Here is a 15,827-nt window from a genome sequence, read left to right on the forward strand (position 1 = left end):
GGTCTTATTTTGGGGGGTGCCTTATATTTCAGTGAGGCAAAACTGTAAGTAGGTCTTATTTGGGGGGGATGTCTTACTTTTGGGGAAATGGGGTCGCTATTTACCACTGGGTCCCAAGGTTCCTGCTTCGTGTGCATGCGCGCACGTGTGTGGGGTAGGGAGTACCTCTGGGCACCATGGCTTCTGTGTGGGGGTAGGGAGTACCTCTGGGCACCATGGCTTCTATCTGATCACCCTTATCTGTTCAGGGGTTTGGTGTGTACCCATTACCTCGTCAGATCCAAGACTCAGAAGCCTGGAACACTTTAGGGGCAGAGTGGAGACTCAGGGAGGCTCACATCCTGGGGCCGTGATGTAATCTTGGGGACTGGTATACATTGGGGGTTAGATGTGAAGGCTCATCAGGTATTTTAAGGATGGGCATATCAGAAGTGGAGTTAAGAGGGCTGGCAGGAGGCAGACAGGGTGGGCTCATAAGAGCCTGAGCCCCTGGTCACTGGACGTACCCAAGAGGGTTGAGAACCTGCCTGGGTGTGAAAGAACGATGGGCGCTAACGAGCTGCGAAATAGGAGTGCACGTGCCAACAGGGCAGGTAAGGAGAGCAAGAGCGGATACGTATCAGATGGCTGTTGATGCTCCTATGTATGTGGTTACCTTTGCGGCCAATCTATCCATGGAGAGCAGAGAGCTTAGGGGGGAAGTTCTGAACATGCCTTGAGGGAAGGAGACACCAAGCCTTGGGGGCTCAGGGCCCTAGTCTTACAGAGATACCAAGGTCTATGGACATAACATTAAAAATGTATGTAGAGCTGAGGCTGGGGCTGGGGGTCTTGAGGGGTAATGATTGCCTAGGGCAGGGGCCACCCAACTGCCATTCTCCAGCCCCGTGCAGCTCTTCAGGGCCATACACATGGCTCAGAAGAAAAACTGAACAAAAGAAAAGGGTATTATTCAGACAATGGTGATTTCACTTGTTTATGAAAATACATCTGTGGCTCGCAAGTAAGTCTAAATGGCTGGGAGGGACAGAATGGCTCTTCTGTCGCAAAAGTTTGCCAACCTCTGGCCTATGGGACACTGAGCGTGGGGTTAGGGAAAAGGTTTGGAGATCACCGTGGTGCTGGTGGCATAGCAGCGTGAGCATGGTGCCTGTCACTGAGGTGTGGATCAGTGCAGATAGCCAACATTAGGGCATAATACCTGTTAGCAGGTATATGTTAGTCCCTAAGCCCAACTCACTGTTAGTTCATCCATTCTGCCTCACCGTGAGCCTGCAGTACAGGTTAGAACTTCCCCTGGGGGTTCCTAAGATTGTCACCCTTTACAAGAATAGGAAGCCTCCTCTGTCCACTGCAGACCAGGCCCCATCTAGACTTCCCTAAGCACTGCATGTAGAGTTCCCACAGCCCTTTTCAAGGAACCCTGGGGTGCTGTTGGACAGGATCACTGGTTCTAATCCACTAGCCACTTTGAGGGAGACAGATGAGGCTGGCTGCTCCCATGAGGATTTACAAGCTGAGAAATCTTATACCCAGTGGCTGCATTGATGGGCTCAAACTAGAGAACAATCGGGAGGATTGCCCAGGACCAGACAGTGCTTTGTGCATCTGTCCACAGGGTCGCTGTGAGACAACATGAGTCGGACTTGGCCCCATAGCACTGCGTTTGGTTGGAGGGTTTTCATGTAACAGGAGAGGGAATCACACCGACAGTCCGGCACCCCAAAGAATGACACTTAGAACACCAGGCCTACACTGGGCCACAGGTGACACCTGAGTGTTTATTATGATAACTGTGCACGTGAGGGCAGGTTAAGCAAGTCTGATTAGAAGCACTGGCTGGTGAAGTCGTGGGATGCGGGGGGATCTGCTCTTGTGGAAGGAAAAGCCCCAGGCCAGGCCCCTGCGGTGGCTCCTGGGAGAGGTGAGGGCACAGCCTGTGAGGCGCTTGCTTCTTTGTCCTGGCAGACCCCCAGGACAGCTGTGCTAACTGTCTGTCGACTGCAAAGCTATGCATTTGCCTCGGCACTTTGCCCCCAGGGACATGCAGGTGGCCTGGAGCAGGGAGAGGGACGATGGGATGAAATCAACTGGGGGGAGAAGGGTAGGAGGCGGAAAGGCCCAGGCTGGCAGGCCAGGCATCCTCGGCAGCATCTTAACCTGGGGAGCAAAGAGAAGCTATAAGGAGACAGGAGGGGTGCTGCCTGAGGGCTCCGTCCAGCTCCCAGTGCCTCCCCTCCCAGTCCCTGCCAAGGACAATGTCTGCTCTGTGCTTCAGGCTCAAGTGTAGGGTTCAGACCCCTCTCCCCACCCCCGAAGCCGGCACAGCACACTGCATGGGCAGCCCAGCCTCGGTGACCCACCTAGAACAGCTTCTCGTAGCACTTGCCACAGTGGACGGTGTCCCGGTGAATGAAGATCTGGCCCAAGAGGTCACCCATGGGCTGACTGCAAATCCCACACTGGAAGAGAGTGCGGTCCAACGGTCAGGGGGCTCCACCCTGCCCAAAGGGCACCCCACACAACAACTCCATGGTCCACAGCAGGCTCCCCTACATGGCATGAGTCAGCACGAAACAACAAATGTGCGCCCCCCGGGGTGCCGAACACGCAGCCCCTCCCCCACGTGATTCAGCACAATGCCAAAGCATGCCTTTACCTGGATTTGAAAACCCAAGCAAAATTCAGACCTCAATCAAAGCAGACCCTCCAGAGTGGGGGGAGGGAAAGGGAGGCAGGGAGCTGCTGGGAACAGCATCTAGAGGTGCTGAGGCCAGAGCAGGGGACTTGGTTGGAAGTGCCTCTTTTGTTTTTGAAGCAGTCACGTATGAGCATATACATTAGACTGAAAAGAAAAATGACGTGATCCATGACGTATGTAATGACACATATGAATGTACTAGCCACACATCAAAAGAGACAGCCAGCCGGCAGTCCGTGCTCACCCAGCACAGTCAACCTCCTCTGGGGGCCCTGAGCGCTACTGGCCGATTCTTCGCGACACTGCCTTGGGGAAAGGAGAGGAGCCTGAAGACCAGCTGTGACCACTGGAGGCTGAGAGCTTCCCTTCGTCGTGTCACCAAGCTCGGGACTCGTCCACTGCGAGTCCCGAGTCACTGTCGGAGGACCTTGGCACCATGGATGCTTTGGGTAGAATTGAATTGTTAGCCTAACACTCAGGACCGTGACAAAGGGAAAAACCTCACTGTTACTGCGTCGATGCCAACTCACGGTGACCCTATAGGGCAGGGTACAACTGCCCTGCAAGTTTCCAAGACTGTAAACTCTACAGGAATAGAAAGCCTGCCTTTCTCCCTTGGAGCAGTTGATGGTTTCAAACTGCTGACGTTGAGGTTAGCAGTCCAAGGTATAAGGACTAGGCCACCAGCACTCTTTCAAAGGACCATGAGGCTTCATGAATTTGTCTATTGATCTGTCACCTATTGGACAAATAAATCTGACATTGTGGAAAGGCACCATTTTGTCTAAGTCTTATTTGATTCAACTTGCTTAAAGGCCAAAGAAAGTTGCGAGCCTGAGAGAGGGAGGTGTTGTTCCCCAGCAGAATGACCCCTCCACTTTTGCAATGCACGAGTGACCACAGCTGGCTCCCTGTGGAGTGCCCATGCTGAGAGGGGCAGGGTCCCTGAGGGCTGGTGCAAAGCTCTGGTGCCCTCATCTCCCTTCAGGGGGGCAGTAGGGGCAGCTGCAGTAAGATAAGCTAGAGTCTAGGAACTCAAGAGAGAAACATTCAACAGTGAGCCCTACGCAGGCTTCTGGGCAGGCAGACCCATGGGCCAACACCCATGCTGACAGAGCCCTGGCCAGCCTGCTGGGCCCTTCGGAGGGGCAACCACTTCTGCCTCTGACTCCCATCCTTTCCGCCTCCAACAGGACCCTGGCCCCCTTGTGATCTTACTGCTGCACTCAGCACATGGGGTCCCTATGCCCTGACACATAGCCTCATTCGCTTTCTCAGGTGGACTCTCACCTGCACCCGTCTCTGCCTCTGCCCTCGTTGGTCATGTGCCCAAACTGCTCCCCTTCTGTCTTTATGGTCATGGCAACTGGCCACCCATGGACTCGGCCCCAGCAACACCTATTAGCTTTATTTTCACACAGTTCACCAAATCCAACCCACCACACCACACCCCCGCCTGCCAATCCAGTGGCTGGACCGCTCTCCATCCTTGTCCCTTCTTCACTTCTCAGCTGCAATCGGCTCCCATGGTGCCAATCACAGTAAAAGTGCCAAGCTCCCAGCAGCCTGTGCGGCCCAGCTGACCCAGCCCCAGCATCTTGGCAGTGCCCTCTCCCACCTTAGTATGAGCAGGATGCATGTGTGAAGGTGACTGTGTTGGGCAAATGCCCTCAGTTAGGTTCCCAGCAGAGCCAAGGGTACCAGGCGCTATGTAAAAATGAGAACGGACCTGCCCCTGATGACCCCCTGAACTTGGACTTCTGGCTCCGGATCCGAGAGAATGCACTTCCCTGCCACCAGCCACTCCCGGACTTGAGTTGTACCGCCTCTCCCCCTTACTTACCTTGAAGCAATATTCATGGCAGCAGATGCCAAGATGTTCCAGGGTAATTTTGGGGCAGTCTCCAATCTCGCGGTTGCAGTATGTGCAGAGCCTTCCGTTTGTTCTACGACAAGAAAAGCAAGGCCCCCAGGGCCCCTGGAATCAGGCTGGCATAGGGACCTCTGCAGTGGATCCTACCGGGCTTCCCTTCCTCCCAGCCCCACATCTCAGAGCCCATCTTGCCATTGGAAGCCTAAGAACACTCCCCTAGACGGCCTGCCTATGGGGCATCTTCAGTCTGAAAGTGACAGTCTAGATCAGTGGTTCTCAACCTTCCTGATACCACGACCCTTTAATGCAGTTGCTCATGTTGTGGTGACCTCCCAACCATAAAATTATTTTTGTTGTTATTTCATCACTGTAATTTTGCCACTGTTATGAATCTGGTGACGCCTGTGAAAGGGTCGTTTGACCCCCAAAGGGGTCACGACCCACAGGTTGAGAACCGCTGGTCTAGCTCCTGACCTTCACCCAAGTCCCTGTCTGCCTGCCTTAAGCCTCTGGGCCCAAATGAGGTTGCTTTCCTTGGGAGATCTCTCTGCCGTTGACCTTGGGCTCCCTCGCTCTGGCCCAGGCCTGAGCCTATTGACAGTGGTACTGAAGGAGTCTGGGCTTGTCCTCCCTGCACTGGGGACAGAGGGGTCGTGTGGGTGGGTCGCCCCCTGGGAAGTGTGCTCAGCCATCCTCTGGGGAGTGAGTGGCTGGCTCCAATCGGCTCCTCTAGAATTAGCCCACCCTTCTCTGTGTGCCGGGATTCCCTAGCTGCCCACCAGAACACTCCCATGAGAAACAAGTGGCTCCATCTCCAGGGATAACAAAGCACAAGGGACTTCCTCATCCCTGGGACTCCCTGATTGCTGACCAGCCCTCCCTACTCGGCCCCAAGCTGGACCTTCCAGGTTTGTGGCAGTCAGCCAGGGTTCTTCAGCCTGGCCCAAGCTGCCACTGGATTCTAATAGTGGGTCAGGAGCTTCTCCCATAGGGGGCACGGGCAGACCTGCTGCCACATGGGGACTGCTTCTCCATGTCCCACGTGTCCTCTCCGCCACTGCAACTGTGGAAACTGCAAGGAAGACAGTGACGGAGGCGAAGCAGTCAGGGACTGGGGGCCCTTTCTGACCAGGGAAGCCAGCCATCACCCGTCGGCCCATGGAACCAGGAGGCCTTTGGCTCATTTCCTAACAGGAGGGATGCCCGGTCAGGGAGAGGGAGACAGGGGCTAGGAGCCCATCCACCTCCACATCCAGACACTGGGGGTGGGCAAGGGGAGAGAGGGGCAGCAGGCCCCCTGCCCACATCACAGCTGTACGTGGGGCAGGATGAGGGGTTCCTTTTCAGTCTCCCTGTTCCCACGAATACTGCCTTTGTGACGAAAGAAAGGACTTAGGCGACATTCACAGAACATAAAGCAGCCATTTCTGGGGGCGTAGGTCTGTGGGGCTTTCAGACATTCTGAGGGCTGGGAACGCCATACCCGGCCACTTCGAGAATGCTGTATGGGTCTGAACTCCTCGGGCCACGGAGCAACGGTCCAGATGGCAGGTGGGCTTTCGCGTCTGCAGGGTTCCCTGGCACAGAGCATGGTGTCGGTGCCACTGGACTCAGTGGCCGTGTTTTTTATTTAAAAAACGTACACTTAAAAAGAAGAATCTTTTGCTGGAAATGGGGCCTGTAGAATAGGGAAGAACTACCCCTGTGGGTTTCCCAGGTGGTAACTCTTTACAGGAGTAGAAAGTGTCACCTTTCTTCCAAGGAGCGGCTGGTAGTTTTTGAACTGCTGACCTTATATTTCCAGCACTAGGCCACAATGGCTGCTTTGAGTCGGAACTGACTCGATGGCAGTGAGGTGTTTTGTTTCGTTGATTTTTGGTTGTTTTTCAGGCAGAAGTGGCTCTTCACCCAGAAGGGCCCTTTTGCAATTAGGGGTGATGAGATTTTCCCCCAGAGGCTGACATCATTTAAGCTACAGCTTATTTCTAAGAAATCCCCACTGCCTGACAGAGACAGGAGGCGAGTTTCACCTAACACATGACAATTACAGTGACATGAAATAGAGGGACGTGTCAGGGTGGGAATATTTGGCGGAACTAAGCAGAGAAGCGGTGCGAGGAGAGGAGAAAAGGGCGGGGTCAGACAATCAGAGAGGCACATCAGCCATCAGTTCTACAGTCTGCTTCCAGGCACTGCCACCTCACTGTGCGGCGTGGACCTGTAGTGTACAAGACTGATCTTCGACGTCAACTGCAAGGCCCTTCTTCGAAACAGTACAAAGCAAGCCAGAAACTCCAGAGTGGAGCTGAACTCCATTTGGGTTCCCTGGCTGCTGCTTTGGATATAGATAAAAAGGGGCTTCTTCCTCAGCATCTTTGAGCAAACCTCAACCTCCATGCTCCACACACATTAAATATTTGCCCAACCATTGCTTTCCCCACCTTCCAACAAACCACCAGGAATCATGTCGACTCTGACTCATGGGGAGCCAGGATATCTTGGGGTGGAACTGTTCTCTCCTGCATCACCAGGCATTACTTCTGCGTCACCTCTGAGTAAAACAGAGCTTACATCTTCTCCCTGAGCCCCAGGGGAAATGACCATTTCCACCTACCAGGGAGTCCTATCCTTCCAGCATCCAACCCAACAACCTTGTCTCATGGTGACCCAACACATGCCAAAGCACAACTGATGTCCACGGAGAAGTTCCAACCTTCATGTGAGCTGGGCCTATTTCTACAACCATCGCACCTCTTCCTAAGAATACAACTAGTTATCAGTACTTGGACACTGACTGCCGGTGACCCCATGGGTGTCTGAACACAACTGTGCTGTACAGGGTTTTAGGTGCCTGCTTTAAAAATTGGATTGATGGACATTTCTTCCACAATGGCACTGGGTAAACTAGAACTTCCAGACTTTGGTTAGCAATGAGCCACATAAACCATTTCTACCACTCAGGGGCTTCAATGCCATCTTCAACTAGCCAATCCACTATCGGTGAATCGGCTTCAACTCATAGCCTCCTCCATCTATGCTTTACAGGGGATTGCAATGGCTGATTACGTAGCAGATCGCCAGGATGTTCTTACTCAGCACCTCTGAGTAAACTAGAACCACCAGTAGAGCACACGAACATTGGCATCACACTATCCTACCTTCCAACCAAGTAACCAGTGGTCATCAAGTGCACCTGAGCAGCACTTGGCTCCATCCTGGCTTCGGTCTCTGAGTTTTCCAAAGTAGACTGCCAGAGCTTTCTTCCAACCTTTCAGCTAGCAGCTGGGCACATTAATCGTATGCTTAGTCAGAGATTCCAGTACCATCTTTTCACAAACCAAGCAGGGGCCATCCAGTCCATTCTGATGCATGGGGACCCACAGTGATCTTTTGTAAGTAGATTGTCAGGTATTTCTTCTGCAGTACCTCTGGATAAACTGGAGTGCCCAGTTTAGCAGTTGGACACACATAGTCTTTCTACCACCCACGGTCTCCTCTGCCAGCTTCCACTAACCAGTCAGTTAGCAGTGCCTCGGCTCTGCCTGGCAGCCTCTCCCTCTGTGTCTGAGCAGCACTGAGCTTCCCAGGGCTTGCAATAGCTGAGATGTGAGATCTGAACACTCAGCCCATTCGTGCTCAGCACCACTGTGTAAAACAGAAGCAATCAACTGTCTGCTAGCTAATGGCTCATGGACCCAGTGACTGATTCTTTCTTCCAACCAACCAACTAACTGTAGTATGAGGTGGGGGTGGGAGGCAAGCCCCCCCCCCCCCCCCGACTTTTCTGTTGATGAGCCACATGGAGCCACCCTGATGGCCGCCACCGCCCCCCCCCCCCCACCGACCACAGGTTCAGTAAGCACAATTGTACAGTTGAGATATATAAGTATTATATAAAGTCATAGAGAGTATGGGCGATAGAAGAGATATTACAATAATGCAGTCAGACACATTACATGGTAGCATTGCTCACCTCAGTTCCGCTTGGTGATCCACGTGGAGAGAGGGGGAAGGGAAGGAGGACAAGGGGAAAGGGAAACAGAGGACGGGAGAGGAGAGGGGGAAGAGAGTGAGGGGGCGAGAGAGGAAGAGAGAGCCGTCTACTGATAACCCAGGCTTATATATCTTTTGGGGGCGTGCAAACCCACTAATTACAGGTAAAAACATATGTCACAGGAAGGGGTTGCGCTATAGGTAATATAGTAATGGAAGGGGGTGGTCTAGGGGCGTACCCGCAATAGGAAGAGGAGGGATTGGGGGTATACATGTGACAAGATGGGCGGATCCTAGATTTAGGATGGCAGCTTAACTTTGACCAGTTGCCTGGCTCAGCTGATGAGAACATTATCAGTAGGGTGTGAACTCCACCTACAAGAACCAAGCTAATGGTCGCAAACCTTAAGGAGAAACAGTCAATTGTCCCCAGCAGCAGGGAGCAGGCCCACCCCTGTGCAGTCTGGCAGGATTGCCTTCAGGGAAGATGTCTGTAAGCATCTGACCTCCCCCCACAAACTAACCAATCAGTTGCCTTCAAGCCCACATTAACTCGTGATCGCCCTGTGCATACCAGCATAGAACTATGCTCCATACCGTTTCCATTGAATGCTCTTTAGGTTGCAGATAGCCAGGCCTTTCTTCCTCAGTTCCTCTATGTGGACTCAAACCTCTAACCAGAGACAAGTGCTGGACACCTATGGCAAGTGTGGCAGAGGTGTTGCTTACACTACTTCTCATTTTGAAGGTTCCCTGAGCAAAGCTCTCACTGCCATCAAGTCACTTCCAACTCATGGCAAGCCTAGAGTGCAAACGGCCCCTGTCCATTCTCAGACTGACACTGCTTACAGGAGACAGCCTCATCTTTCTCTGATGGAGCGCCTGGTGGTTTTCAACTGCTGACCATGGGGTTAATAGCCCAACTTGTAACCCACTACAAAACTGAGGCTAAGCCAGTTAGTGGGAAGTAGACTTGTGCTCTCCTGGGGCTGGGGATGATGATGTGGGGGACAGTTCATGTGTATAGGCTTTCTTTGAGGATGATGAAAGAGATTCAGACCCTGTTACTATACTAACAACCAGCAAATTGTTTGAATCCTCTGACTCTGTGGCCTGCTCCAAAGGCAGCTCCCGAAAGCTGCTGTGTGTCACCAAAGAAGTGGCCCTGTCTCAGGCGGGTGAGGGGAGCAGCAGGGAGCATCAGCAGGACAGAGCAGGGCAGAGAGAGGGTTGAAGGGACAGGACAGGAGGGAGCAGAAGTGATAGAGCGGTGATGACGGTGGAGGAGATACTGGAGGGAGGTGAGCCAGTGGGAACGTGGGCTCTCCACGCTGAGCAGGAGACCATATGTCGAAGGATGGGGGCAGCCATGGAATAGAAGGTACTGGGGCGGCCTCACCTGCTGTAGCAAGAAGACGTCAGCTTCCCAGATGAGACCTCACTAATGTTGGTGCGCTCCTTCACGAAGAGGACCCCTCTGCTGTGAGAGGAGAGCAGTACCTGGGCTCAGACTCTGGCTGCAGCCCTCCCTCCTCACTGTCTTCCTGGCAAGCCTCCGGCCTGCACTGGCTGGGCAGGGCCCCCTCACCCTACAGGGCCATGGAGGGGGATGCTGCACTAGGGACATTAACGAGGTCAGGGCCACTGGCCACCCACACCCCAGAAAGTGCCATTTCAGTTCCTTCCTCTTTGGGACACAGAATGTCTGCAGATCTGTGCCCAGGGCCACACACAGGAGCCGAGGACAGCACCACGGGGCCCTGGCTGCTGGGCTGCTGTGAGCAGCGGAGACCCAGAGGCTCCTGGCAAGGAAGCAGTCCCGCCAGCGCCCCGTGTTCCTTCTTACATGGCTGAGCTGGAGTCCAGTCCACTCGGGGGCGGTGGAGGGAGAGTGTGCACCTGCTCGGCGGTGGCAGTGAGTGTTGCTGTGCAGCTCAAGGGGTTCTTCACCCTGAAAACACAGGGCATACCCACCTCTCAGAGAGCGGCCTTTGACACCGTGGGCGGTAAAGCGCCGCCCCCCCCTCCTTTTGCTCTCTGTCCTTCTAACTCACTGGACCCATGCCTCTGAGCCGACACCTGGCCATTCACACCTACAGAGGGCAAAGGACACGCCGGGCTGCTGGCAGCATGATCACCGTACACCCAGTCCTCCTCACCTGCCCGAGTGGTCCTCCGGTTCAATGAGCAGTTCAGGTCCTTGGGTGTGGCGTGGCCCCTCCGGACCGCCGGCATCTGCGGGCTGCAGACTGGGAGCGGCAGGCTCTCCTGGGTCCCCCACCGGGGCTGTGGGCTGCTCCTTCCACACCTCTCCGGCTGGGGTGACCACCTTCTGATCTTCATGCCCCGAAAAGGTGCTGAGGAAGGGGATAAACACATTTAGGGCGCAGGTGGCAGGGACCAGGCTTACTTCCCCACCACCCACAGTCACCTCTTGGGCACCCCTGAGGGACTCTTTGCTGAGGGAGAGGCAGAGGGTACCCAGGCACAGCCCCTCCCCAAGCAGCCCGTTGCTCCAAGACCAGGGCAAGCTCCACGTGCTCTGGCAACCTCATTCCGGTTGGCAAAGACAAGGTCTTCTCAGGATTGGGCACTGTCTGCCCTTTGCTCGCTAGCTTTTCCCTTCGCCGTCCCATCCCCCTGGCCTGGGGGCCAGAAGGCCTCCAATTTTACTGGAGCACAGCTTTCTAGGAAGGGGCTTCTCAGGCAAGCTGTCCTGGTGGGCTGAGTCAGGGGGAGGGGAGTGAAGGGTGGACACCAAGCTTGTCGGGGAGTGATGGCTCAAGTGAATGGAAACACTATTGAAATAAAATCTCCAGGCCCAAGAGCCGGGGAGGCTAGATGCTAACAAAGTACATTCTGCCAAAGTCGGCCTTGAAGAGCAGAAGATAGCCTCCCCTGCTCTGAGCTAAAGATCAAACTGTGTGCTGCAATAGACACTTTTGTTAAATACACTCACACCCAAAGCCTAAACTCCCTGCCATCGAGATGATGCCGACTCATAGTGAACCTACAGGACAGGGTCACCCTGCCCCTGTGGATTTCTGAGACTGAAACTCTATGGGAGTAGAAGCCTCGTCTGTCTCCCAAGGGCCGTTTCAAGCTGAGGATCTTGGGGATCACAGCCAAGCTATTCACCACCAATCCACCAGGGGGTTCTTTAGATCAAACATGGAATCTTAATTCAACAAACTTTCTTTGTCTCTCTCAAAGAGCAAAATACCCTCTCCTTGGAAATGGAATAGGAAGACATAACTGTTAGCTACAAGAAAACACACACAAATTGTTCAGCCAGATGCCGAGGAAACAGACATTAAGAGGATGCTAGAACCGTCTGCTGCCCTGTTATGCATAAGTGAGTCACCTCATTTCTTTGTGTTGCATGATGGGAGCATCCTAGAACTACCTTGCAAGACATGGACACAAGAAACTGCATTTTGGAAAAGAAATGAATATATGATTTAGGCCCAGCCTAAATGTGGAGCCACTGCCAAGAATCAACAGATGGTTTGAAGAGCCACCCCAGAAAGTCTGGGGAGCCCCTGATAAGACTTGGCAGAACACCACGGAATTTCCAGAATGACGTCAAATGGACAGCTGAACTGCGATATAAACCCAGGTAGAGACACTGACTTCTCAGAGAGTTAGGAACCAAGGAGACATCAACTCCTGCTGTCTCTAACTCTACCCAGGGTGTGTCCACCGATGAGAGCAATGCTTATGGGGACAATGATGCTGACAGAATAATGTAGTGTGTTGCCCCTCCACCTGATATTTGTTTGCAATGATATTCTAGTTCGAGTTAACATCAGGATTATTAGATGGTTTAAGGTGTGTTTGCAGTGAATAAACTGAGCATTCAAAATTGTCAGAGTGTTCAGTAATTATTGGTCGGCCGCTCGTGACAGTGGAACTGGACTTGGCCCTGCATTTGGGGAGCAGGAAGGCGGTCATGTTCACTAGATTCTCAAAGGGACGGCGACCCAACAAAGAGGGAACTTACAACCCAGACCCACTGCCCTGAGCCGAATCTGACTCAGAAACACCCTCCTGGGCAAAATGGAACCGCCTGCGTGCATTTCCAAACTGTGAATATTTACATCAGTCGACTGACACAGCTGTCCCCCTCAGAGAGTTCAAACCACCGACCTTTTGGGAGGCAGCCAGGTGCTTAACCCACGGTGCCACCAGAGCTCCTTACAAATAGGGGCAGGGCCACAAACACCCAAAAGTTCCTAGGAGGGCGGGACCTGGGAGAGGATGAGATTCGTTCGTGATACCAACGGCGCCATCTGGGACCGACCTGGGCATGGCCGCTGGAGAACCGCCAGTCAAGTGATCTCTCACTCTGGGTTGTCCTTTCAAGGGGTTGATGGTCACATTTCTCAGTGAGCACTGCGACTAAGCCCTAGGAGGCGGGAAATGGTGGCACGTGCAGCCGCACACATGATGCCAGCAGACTCCTGGAGTCACACAGCATTTAACTCAGGTTCAAAAGCGCGCTTGCGTACACAGCCTGGCTATCAGCACTGACCAAGTTCAAATCCGCTGATGTAATGAACCACACCACTCAGGCTTTCGCTTATTGGGGCCCTTTTGTTTTGTTTCCTTTTTAATATGAAACTATTCCGAATTGACCCCCCCAACAGTGTTACTTTATTGAGAAGTCAGCACAAGTCTTTTTTGGGTCCATTCTGAATAGTTTCATATTAAAATTAAAACAGAGCTCAGTGAGATTCCAATGTCAAAACAAATGAAAACCGCAATGCTTTCCGAAGTGTTTCTGAGATCAACACCATTAAAACCGTCATCTCGCAGCATGTGACTATCCACAAGCACGCCCCACAACTACCCTTCTTTCTGGCATTCCTCAAGTTTTCCCCCTGCCCCGTCCTTTCTCAGGTTGAACTAGACAAGCTCTTGCTACCACATTTAAGCAGAACTGTCACAAGAGCACTTCGCTCCCAAAGGCATTCTCCCCTGGGAGTCTCTTCTGAAGAGCCTCTGCTTTGACATCACAATAAAATGCAGGTCTGTGGGTGCCTTCTTGTTTAAATTACCCCAGTCTCCTTATCAAGAGCCTCTAAGAAGGGCATGCTGGAGACAAAATCCAGGAACAGGGCCATAAAACAAGGCGCCTGAAACTGTACCTAAATATACTTTTGGCTTACTTAGGAATGTATGAATTTTAATTTGCTTTTTCTTCTGCTTTCTGTATTCTGCCCTCCCTGAATAATATAAGAGGCTTGGCCAGGGAAGACGGGCACTGCAGTGGAGTGGAGTGGTCCTTTGAATATCGCCTCTGCAGTCTGGGCTAGTCTGACAGACATTGTAGCGACCTCCATTTACTTGAGCCCAAACCTGCAACAAGGTCTGAGGCAGGATTCATCGGAGAGGAACAAAAGGAAACGGAAGAAATGATTAGGACAAAGAGCTGAATAGAAAATTTCAAAGACCACCTTGAAAAGACAAATTCAAATGTCATAACGAAATGTGTTAGGACCTAGAATTGAGAGAACCAAAAGGGAAGAACATGCTCAGCACATCTGAAACTGAAAGAACTCAGAACTCCAGGCAAACGTCGAGCCTCAAGTTGTAATCTTGAAAGATTCTATGGGCGAAGTATTGAAGGACACAGGAAGCATAAGAAGAGACAGAAAAAATACACAGAGGCACTGTACCAAGAAGAACTAGTCGACAGTCCACTATGTCAGGCAATAGCACATGAGCAAGAACCAACGGTGCTAAAGGAAGAAGTTCAAACTTCACTAAATGCACTAGCCAAAAAGAGGGCTCCAGGAATCAACGGAATACCCATTGAAATGTTTCGGCAAGCTGAAGAAGCACTCACTCTTCCAGGCCAGGAAATGTGGAAGACAGCTACCTTGACAACTGACTGGTAGAGATCCCTAGTTGTGCCCATCCTTTACCCAACAGAATGCCACACTATAGAACAGAATCACTGATATTGCACACAAGTAAAATTTCACACACAAGTAAAATTTTGCTTAAGATCGTCCAACAATGATTGCAGCAGCACCTTGACAAGGAACTACCAGAGGTTCAGGCAGTATTCAGAAGAGGACATGTAACAAGGGACACCATTGCTGATGTCAGATAGCTCGTCTGAAAGCAGAGGCTACCAGAAAGATGTTTGTATGTGTTTCAGTGGCCATGGAAAGGCATTGGACTTTGTGGATGATAACAAACTGTGGATAGCCTTGAAAAGAAGGGGAAATCCAGAAAACTGCACTGTGTTCATGAGAAATTTGTAGATGGATCAAGAAACAGCTGTGCAAACAGAACAAAGAAATACTGCATGGTTTAAATTAAGAAAAGTACACATCGGGGCTGTATCATCTCACTATCCTTGTTCCAGCTGTCTTCTGAGCAAATTATCAAAGGAGCTAGATTATATGAAGACAAATGTGGAAGCAGGATTGGAAGAAACATTAACAACCTGAGATATGCAGGTAACACAACCTTGCTTGCTAAAAATGAGGATCTGAAGTACTTGCATATGGAGATCAAGGATTGCAGCCTTCAATATGGATTACAACTCCATGTAAAGAAAACACAAATCCTCACAACTGAACCAACAGGTGACATGATAAATGGAAAAGGGTTTAAAATTGTCAAGGATTTCGTCTTGCTTGGATCCCAATTGAATGCTCATGGAAGCAGCAGCAGTCAAGAGATCAAAAATAGGTTGCATTAGGTAAATTTGCTGCACAGGACCTCTTTAGAGTCTTGAAAAGCAGGGCTGTTATTTTGAGGACTAAGATGCGCCTCACCCAAGGTATGGTAATTGCATTAGTCTCATCTGCATTGAAAGCTGGACACTGAATACGGAAGACCAAAGAAGAATTGATGCATTGCATTGTGGTACTGGAGAAGAATATTGAAAGTGCCCCAGAAGGGTACGTAGAAGTTGGGGGGAGAAAAGGGAAGCCGATTACAGTGATCAACATATAACAACCCCCAGGAGGACGGACAACAGAAAACTGGGGTGAAGGGAGACAGCAGTCGATGTAAGACATGAAAAAATAATAATTTATAAATTATCAAGGGTTCATGACGGCGAGGGGAAATGAGCTGATACCAAGGGCTCAAGTAGAAAGAAAATGGTTTGAAAATGATGATGGCAACATATGTACAAGTGTACTTGACACAATGGATGGATGGATGGATTGTGATAAAAGCTGTAAGAGCCCCCGATAAATTATTTACAAAACAAAATGAAAGTCCCATGGACTGCTA

The 15,827-nt window shown here is 51.6% G+C and overlaps 1 protein-coding gene across 2 annotated transcripts in view; it reads right to left on the minus strand.

Moving 5' to 3' along the window:
- Positions 1–1,751: 1,751 nt before the first annotated feature.
- The window catches only part of ZNF185 (zinc finger protein 185 with LIM domain), a 40,231-nt gene continuing 26,155 nt past the window's right edge, over positions 1,752–15,827 (minus strand). The window contains exons 16-22 of one of the 2 annotated variants that reach the window (XM_045285567.1): positions 10,727–10,924; positions 10,414–10,518; positions 9,967–10,047; positions 5,581–5,646; positions 4,545–4,647; positions 2,364–2,462; positions 1,752–2,160 (exon numbers count right to left, since the gene is read on the minus strand). In XM_045285567.1, the coding sequence (XP_045141502.1) occupies positions 2,364–2,462; positions 4,545–4,647; positions 5,581–5,646; positions 9,967–10,047; positions 10,414–10,518; positions 10,727–10,924 (652 nt within the window). In that variant the 3' untranslated portion in view covers positions 1,752–2,160. The remainder of the gene's footprint in view (positions 2,161–2,363; positions 2,463–4,544; positions 4,648–5,580; positions 5,647–9,966; positions 10,048–10,413; positions 10,519–10,726; positions 10,925–15,827) is intronic. The other variant, XM_045285568.1, reaches the window with a different exon arrangement.

Source organism: Echinops telfairi, unplaced genomic scaffold (assembly GCF_000313985.2).
Source record: "Echinops telfairi isolate 266 unplaced genomic scaffold, ASM31398v2 ScPeMD7_7472;HRSCAF=8510, whole genome shotgun sequence".
Lineage (NCBI taxonomy): Eukaryota > Metazoa > Chordata > Mammalia > Afrosoricida > Tenrecidae > Echinops > Echinops telfairi.